Source organism: Serinus canaria, chromosome 8 (assembly GCF_022539315.1).
Source record: "Serinus canaria isolate serCan28SL12 chromosome 8, serCan2020, whole genome shotgun sequence".
NCBI classification, from domain to species: Eukaryota; Metazoa; Chordata; class Aves; order Passeriformes; family Fringillidae; genus Serinus; species Serinus canaria.
In genome coordinates this window covers 16,621,023-16,630,006 of record NC_066322.1, presented here as the reverse complement: position 1 = coordinate 16,630,006, position 8,984 = coordinate 16,621,023, and the positions used below count along the sequence as shown (strand labels likewise).

Genomic DNA, 8,984 nt, shown 5'->3' with positions numbered 1-8,984 from the left:
GGGGCCCTCACGGCGCAGGCGCAGCCCCGCCGCCGGCGCGCTGGGGGCGGGAGCAGCGCGCGCCGCCGCGGTGCACTGTGGGCGGGCGGGGCGCGGAGCTGCCGGGGCGGCGATTGGTGGCGCGGGGCGGAGAGGGCGGAGCCATCACTGCCGCGCCCCCATCCCGGTCGCCCCGCCCCTCGGTGCGTGCGCGCGCGGGGGCTGCGCGCTGCGAGGCGCTGCCGCGATGGGGCTGCGGCTGCTGCTGGTGCCGCTCGGGTGCCTCGCGCTGCTGCTGCCGCCGCCCGGCGCCGCCGAGTTCAGCCCTTCCCTGGACAGCGACTTCACGTTCACGCTGCCCGCCGGACGCAAGGAGTGCTTCTACCAGCCCATGCGCAAGGAGGCCTCGCTGGAGCTCGAGTACCAGGTCGGGCAGGGCGGGAGGGGGCGTTTCCCCGCGGCGTGTCCCGAGGGGAGCCGGGGTCCCGCATCCCGCCGTGACGGCTGCGCTGCCTCTGCCCGTGCCCCTGTGCAGCGGCTCCGCTCGGCCCTGCTGCCGGCAGCTCGCTCCTGCCTTCCTGCGGCCCCGGCGCCGAGAGGCAGTGCCTGCCGAGGGACGCGGTGCCTGCCCCGAGCAGCGGCCGCGCTCCGCCGGCCTGCCCCGGGCACGGGCAGCGCAGCCCTGCCCCGGACCCCACCGGCCGCAAAGCGCCCGCAAAGCCACGTTGGAATTGTACACTGCTAGAAGTTCTGCCTTATGGAGTTAAAAATTAACTTCCCGGCCTTTTCGATTGTCCTAATACAATTCTAATACCGGCCTTTCTAGTTGTTCTTTTGGTGGTTTGGGGGGAATTTTTTGTTTCTACTTTAGACGAGCTCAGCTCGCCATTCTCTAAAAGAATGTTGAAAGTTCACGGTTGTGACCTTGTGTGTAGCCCTAAAGCGTGAGGAAGCTTGTGGTGATGCACAGAGCCCGTACTGGCCTATCTTTGTGCTGATATGAAACACCTTTCATCTCAATGATGAACGTGTTACAGAAGCAGCCCATTTTAACAAACTGTCGTTAAGATTTTGATGTCCTTCTTGAGAAGAGTCGAGTTTCCCAGAGATGTCTGGGATGGATAGATCTCGATCTCAGATATTTTCCCCCCTTACAACAATGAGTTTTTTCCCAGTAAAATAGCTACAGTGAGGGAAGCTGCACTGAATATTCTGCCACCCTATTACTGTGCCTCGAAATGGGTCAGGATCTGTCTCTCTTCCCCTCTGTCTCTTTTTCCCCTCCACTTCCCAGCTTAAAGACAAAGCTGAAATTCCTGGTTTTTTTCTAATAGTGTTACATGCAGTACTGAACAAGAATGAAAGAGAGGTATTCAAGCTTTGTTTGGAGTCCTGTCTAAGCCAAACAGAAGTTTATTTTGCACAGAGTAGGATTTTTGTTTGATTGTAAGCTAAATAAAGACTTTATTTTTAGAAAGGACTAGTGTGAATAACATATACTTACCTCATTTCTACTCAGGCATAAATTTCTTAGTACTACTGTTGACAGCAATGATTTGGTTTTCTATTTGAATGTGTAGAAAAGGAGCCCTGTATATTAGTGGAAATAGATTTATTTTGTACTTAATTATATTCATGGCTAAAGCATAAGAGTATTTAACATAGGATGCAGGTAATTCTCCAAAGACATAAGCTAAACACTGTACTAATACAAAGCACACAGTGACAGCATAGAAATGCCAGATTTAGCCATCTCTTATTGGCATTTTTACAGGCTGTCTAACCCTGCCTGTTGATAAAGCTGCATGCATTCTTAAAAGGAATTAGAGGATGATTCAATATAAGTCCAGCATGGCAGGTTTAGATTACATTTAGTTTAAGACTCTGAAATTGCTAAAATGCTTTTAGGTTGAGCTGGTTTTCCATCTGTTTCCAGTTAATTTGGTGTCAGCTCATATAGACGGATTAATCTTTCAGATTCTTCACTTGTCTGTTCCCTCACCTAAAAACATTTGCCTTCCCAATAAATGTTGCTGTCAGAAATGCAAACAGGAATTCAACTGGTCAGAGGTTGGTTATTTTTGTTTGTTTCACAGGTTCTAGATGGAGCAGGATTAGATGTTGATTTTCATCTGCTCTCCCCAAAAGGTGAAACTCTAGTTTTTGATGAAAGAAAATCAGATGGAGTTCATACGTAAGTTTAAAATCTTCAAACTCAGAAGTGTTACATAAAGAATTTTTCTGGTTTCTTTAGCAAATATTACTAAAATGAAGGTTGAGTACTTTTTATTCCTTAGTATTACAAAAGACTTCCTAACAGAACAGTTTGAGAATACCAATTTTCTTTTTATAAACACTGAATGCTTTTTACATTAATTGTACTAGGAAGTGAAGGGTATTTTTGTTTTAATGATGGCTTTTCATGTTCAGTAGATAAAAATCATTATTATGGAGTTGAAAAAGGTCTCTAATACCCAAGATCATGTGAGTCATACAAATAAGAAGCTAGAACGTCCCCTATTTTTTCCAGTCCTTTTGTCAAAATATGTAATATGTGCTCTAATTTTACTATATAACATAACAATTCCATTTATTGTGTAATTTTTTGTAATGATTAGCAATGATTCAAAATCCCTAAAAAGAAATGAAAGCAAGTTGCTGTCTTCATCATTTTGAGCCTTCGGAGTCAGTAGGATTGTTTTCTGTGACTGTAATCTGCACAGCGTCTTTAGAGTTCTTATTTTTATACAAAAAGAATATTTGGTTATTTCTATGTGCACGATTGTCAGTCTCAAAGGGAAGGGTATACTTACAAAAACTGACTTTCTGAGAACCAGCACTGAAAGCATAGTTAATCATGTTTTGCTTATATACACAGTGTGGAAACAGAAGATGGGGATTACATGTTCTGCTTTGACAACACATTCAGTACCATTTCTGAAAAGGTGATTTTCTTTGAATTGATCCTGGACAATATGGGAGAAGATGGTCAAGATGAGGAAGATTGGAAGAAGTACGTTACAGGCACAGATCTCCTAGACATGAAGTTGGAAGATATTCTGGTTAGTATTTGATCTTTCATTCTATTCAGTGTAAGAACATTTGGAAAAAAACCTCAATGTCATGTGGCCATTCTGCCTTGGTCTGTTATGTCATCCTGGAATGTATTCCAGGTCCATATATTGCTTTTACTAATACAGGAAGTCTAGCACCATGGATCTCCTGTTTACACACAGAAACTTGAAGATTTTTTCAGAGTAGGCCCTTCATCAGCAAGAAGAAACTGCCTAGCTCTCAGTAACTTGGTTTCCAATTCAGCTTCCTTTCTTCCTTCTGCTAAAATGGGACATTCTTCCCTAGCAGCAATGAAATGTATACTCTGAGCATTAAAGTATTATTTAGTCCCAATGATGTAGTTGGAATTGCTACATCATTTTTATCAATGTTTAAAGATAAAGTACTATGTTAGCCTCTTCATCGTATCTTTGCAGAAATATAGATTACTGTTTCTATCTTCAGTAAATTAGATATTTCTATATGAGGTTTTTTGCTCCCAAATTTTATTACATCTTTTCAAACTAATAAACAGAATGAGAGTTAATTGGCATAAAATACAGGTTCATCTTTGCTTAAATTGTATGCTGAGCCTGTTTGATGTAGGATTCAGACTACTGTTGAGTCAATGCTTTTATTCCATTTATGATCATTAAATATTGAGATTACTCTAGAAGAAAGGATTGCTTGGTGCTCCAGTACCACTGTTCTTAATGGTTGGTAGGATGCAGTAAAGCTATTGTTTGTTTGGTCATACATATTAGATATCTTAAAAAAAACCAACCCAAAACCCCAACATCTGCACACACCTACTGAATACATCATGTCGAAAATCACAGTGTATTATTTATTGCCATAAACACAATGCAGATTTTAAAATAACAAAACAATGTTTAAAATATTTTATAGGTGCATGATACACTTTTAAATAATAATAAAACCAAATACAGTATCTGAAAATCTGACCAGATCTTTAAAAGTACCAGTCAAGACACTTAGAAAAAAGGAAAATTTCTATGTGAAGTTGTAAAGAAAATACCACTCACACTAATCACAGAAAATACTTGAATGGATTTGATTGATCCTTGTTTACATACTGGTATCTCTTTCAAAAGAAAAAGAAATGCAGAACCTATCTTTGAGAACCTTGAAAATCTTATAAAGTAGGTAATTTTTGTAAAGTTAAGGTTATTATTATTCAATCCCATATTTTACTTAGCAAAGTATTACTTTCCCTGCAAGCTCTATGAGGACTAACATAAGCACTTGGTAGTTTAATTGCTTAATGAGAACACGTTTTCTGGCAAAAATAGAGAACTATGTCTTTAAGTTTAAAGCTCTTGTGTGGTGTTCGTTTTCCTGATTGTGTAACAATGAACTTTATCATCATAACATTATTTGGCTGCCCAGAATAGCTATTTTGAAATATTTTTGTTAAATATGAAACAGAGAAAATGTTACTGCTGGCTTTAGCCTTTACGGTTTTGGGGATTTTTAAAAATTATTAGCCTCTTCTCACTAAAAGTTACTTCAGGATCCATAATTATATCAAGAACATAATCAGCACTGCATGAGATCAGCTTCTGTCAGTATCTATTACATGGTGGATGAAACTTCAGCAGATCATAGGACCAGGTGTTTACTTAGTAAGTGCAGAATAAAGTGCAAATCTTGAGCTGCTGTTGTCATGGCTGGAGTGTTCATGTACTTCCTCCAGTTTCAGGGTCACACTTTATGTCCTTTCTAGGACCTCCAGTTGGCCTGTTCAAGATTTATTGTCAAAATTCTTCTCAAGGCTGAAGCAGCAGTTTATAGCCACTACAGTGGAAACACCAGAAGCAGACAGGAAAGTAACATTAGTCTAGTTTTCTTTTGCTACAGATACAGCTCTGATGGTAGTTTCCATTAAAAACCTCCTTAATTTTATTATGCAGCAAAAAAACCTATTCATTTGCTTGCCACTACTTGCCACTATAATTTGTTTTGAGAGTAGTTCTGCAGATTCACTACTTTTTATTAGTCCAAATAGGTTTGATTTCTCTCTTACCTGCCTACCTATAAAATTACTACAGAACACTAATGCTACATTAATTGAGTCTTTTTAGCCAATACACAATAAACAGACTAGACAAGTTTACGAAAAGTGCAATGATGTGTATATTTTAAAATGAAACTAACTCTTCACTTGTTGAGACATTAAATTACAGGTGATAACATAATGTTAATAATTTTGTATTTGCTGCAAGATATGCACTTAATTCAGGTGGGGTTTTTTCTAAAAATTCTCTTTTGTTACTTACCAGGAATCCATCAACAGTGTCAAAGCCAGATTAAGCAAAAGTGTCCAGATTCAGACCCTGCTCAGAGCATTTGAGGCTCGTGACCGAAACATACAAGAAAGCAACTTTGACAGAGTGAATTTCTGGTCCATGGTCAACTTGGGAGTAATGGTGGTGGTATCAGCTGTTCAGGTTTACATGTTGAAAAGTCTCTTTGAAGATAAGAGGAAAAGTAGAACTTAATATTCATTAATGTTCATATTATGATCATAACAATATAATAGGTATGGGGGAGAAGGGAGCAATAAACTACAGTAAAGACAATAGAGAACTTTCAGATTCTTTTGAACAGACAGAAAAAATCAGGTTTTCAATTCATATTGGGCTTTTTGGATGTGATAGTGCTGGTCTTGTTTGTGTTTGGGGGTTTTCTGTTGTTTTTTGTGGTGGTTGGTTGGGGTTTTTTTAAACATGAACATCATGCATCTTCCCAAGCTCTCCCAGTTTTCCAAATGCTACTAACTATTTTTTTGTACTTGTAGGATTTGTTAATGATTGTTAATTCCTATCTTATGCATAGCACACTTGGTGCATATGCAAAGTAATGTTAATATAACTGTCATTATCTTCATTTTCACATAAAAGTTTAAGTAGTAACTTAGACATTGGTTTAGTTGCTGTTAAATACTGAGTGAATTTACATGTGCCTAAGTTTACAGGATTGGCAGTTACTGTCATTTTTCTTCAAAGTTATATTTTTTTTTTAAATCCTAAGTTTTTGTTCTTTGGTATCATGGAGAAACACTGGGCTGACTATGTAAGAACATGAGATCTCCTTTTATAACAGATGACTAATATCAGCACTTTAAAAAAAGCACCATCAATGTGAAATTGAGGCAGTTTTGAAAAACAGTTGGAGAAAATAGATACAATTCCTGTTCAAAAATCCTTCTGTTCTGTAGTTCCAAAATCCTTTTGGCTTTGTTTTCCTTTTTGGCTGTTACATGGGACAAGTGGCTATATGGTATGCAAATAAATACAGGCACAGTTTGAAGTATGACTTGCAAATCCTTAGTTACTGTAACCTCATGTAATAGATAATTATTTAAAAAGTAATTTCTCATGTTTTTTTCCTTGTAATAAAGGCAGGGGGTGTTCATGGTATGCCAAAACAAACACTGATTGTTGTAGTGTCAAAATCCCTCTTCTTTTCCGCTTTATTACAACCCGGACTATTGTTACAGTCAGGTGACGTACATAGGCCTATAAAACCAAAGCTGTTCACCTAAACTTTCCCTTTTTGCTCACCCTCCCAAGTCTTTCAGCTGTGTAAGTACCTTCCTCATGTAACCCATGTTTCTGTACCTAGCTGTTCATCTGAATAAGGCACAAATCACAGGGGCAGTAAGTACAGGCCTCAAGTTTTATAATCAGCTGAGTATGTAGTACCACTGTCACTCAGACAAAGCTAATACCAAATGAGAAATTTATAAGATCTGGATAAGTGGCTTTTAACAGTGTAGTGAGGGTGTAGAGTTTTTGCCAAAACCCCTGCTGCATGAGAATTCACTTTTTTTAAGTAGTTTCAAGTTAGTACTTCTTACAACGTGCCAAGTCATTGGAATTTCTTGTAGAAATGTGTTAACTGCATTTCATCATAAGAGTTTTTTAAAAACTTTATTAAAAACACTTTTTTAAAAAGTATTTTAAAAACAGTATATGTAATAGTGTTGTGCCTGTTGTGGGGTCATCTGTATGAATGGCAGAGTTGCAACTTGGAGACTTTCTGTGATTAAATAGTGTTTTATGAATAAAAACAGGGTCAATATGCATTGAAGAAATACGTTGATCAAATGAAGCAGATGCTAGCAAGGGCTACAGAACATAGAAACAGCACTTCAGCTTCAATTTCAGAGAAGAGAACCTAGCAATAATATTTCTAAATAGTTTTTATAAGCAAAATAATAATTACTGTTATTACAGAACTTGTTATAGAGGACTCCAAGGGCTGTTGAGCTACTTCATCTCTGCAAAATTGTGTCCAAAATAAGACTGTACTCCTTTAAGGTTTTGTGTATCTTACTTCCATATGATGCTTTCTGTTCTAAACTGCCTGGAAGTAGAAAGCTTATTTCTGTGATAAGAACAATATCTAGGAAAAAAATAATTGTTTCAGCTAGAGTAGCAAATAACGTTTTCCTGCCACTTCCCTGTCCCTCTCCCAGTAGCACCATGTTGTTATCTTTGCTTGCATCACCATGTATGATGCTCCAAACCATCTGCAAAATGCTGAACCAGCTCTGGGAAGCTGTGACTAAGACATCTACCTCTGCTCTCCAAGCTACTAGAGTCAGGATTTCAGCTTAGAACTCCAGTAGATAAGCTCTGCCAAGTTTGCCAAGGGCACCTTAAGGGATTGGTTTCCCCAGCTGCTCTGCTGTGCCTCTGTAGCTACACATCAGTGGCAAAACCCTTTGGTGTCCCAGTTTAACCTGCTGTTGATGCAGCCTGCCCTGATCAGACTGCTGCATTTCAGTGTCTCCCATTACAAACAGAGGTCCCTGGGAGAAGGAAAATACAATTGGCAGCAGAGTTCATCTGGAAGAAATTATTGTTCTGCAGCTAAGAGCTCTGACTGTCTTTGCTCTTCATTCAAGGTCCACTATAGAAAATGAAAAGAGGAAATAACTAGAAAGGTTCATTGACTTTGGCAGCTGGAATATGTTTATGATAGGTGAAGGATTTGGCATTCAAACTTGCAGTTAAGTAACATTGTACTTGGATTTCAAAGAGTAGATTGCTTTCAACTGTATAAAATTTACAAAGAAGAATATAAATTACATTTTTTTTCTTAATGGACTTTTTCTTTAGAATTAAATGTTTTAAGACTTGCAGATGTTGAATAATTATGCAAAACTGAGATTTTCAATAAATCAAGTTTAAACCTGCGTTTGTGTTGTTTTGTAATGAAGGAAGAATGCTATGAATACCTGTGAACACTGCAAAACATCAAGGATGCTAAGCTAACAGGAAATTTGGTTTTAGTAATGCAGCTTTTTCATTTCTTCCTTGTGCAGCTTTCAAATTCTGTTCTTGTTCACTGCAAATATCAATTTTATCAGTGCAAATAATTTAAGATTTACACAAGTGTCAGATCAGAAAGATACCAACCTCCGGGCTTTCGAAGAGAAAGTATTTAACATACTTAACTGTATTTCAGCAGCACACATCAACAGGAAATAGTATCACAAGCTCCAGCTCACAATTAAGAAACGCATCATATAAATTACTACTAGTTATTAATATATAGTATATTTGTATTATTCATAAAATAATACTTAAGATCCCAAGAATAAAGCTCAAAATATTGGAGGATTTTTTCAGCTAATTGAGTAATACATGACAAATCCAAGCTTGTTTACCATTTCATGAGACTCCTGAGACACCCGGGCCTGTCCGGAAGCCTGCAAACCACATTGTGAAAGTAATGAAACAGGAACTTCCTTTATGCTGGGTTTTGAATCAATTAAATAGATCATGAAATGCTAAAGTACAAACTTATGTTGTCAGATTGGGCAATTAGTGGTGGAAGCAGCAGTGATTTGACTTGAAAAAGTACACGAGCAGTAAAAACTCTTTAAGAGCTATTTTTGGACACAGACATGAGAAATA

At 38.6% G+C, this 8,984-nt stretch overlaps 1 protein-coding gene across 1 annotated transcript; it reads left to right on the top strand.

The window, feature by feature from the left end:
• Positions 1 to 182: 182 nt before the first annotated feature.
• On the top strand, positions 183 to 8,260 carry TMED5 (transmembrane p24 trafficking protein 5). The gene is made up of 4 exons (XM_050977379.1): positions 183 to 406; positions 2,076 to 2,173; positions 2,858 to 3,041; positions 5,337 to 8,260. The coding sequence occupies exons 1-4, from the start codon at positions 227 to 229 to the stop codon at positions 5,553 to 5,555; spliced, it is 681 nt and encodes a 226-aa protein (XP_050833336.1). The 5' UTR covers positions 183 to 226; the 3' UTR covers positions 5,556 to 8,260.
• The last annotated feature ends 724 nt before the right edge of the window (positions 8,261 to 8,984 follow it).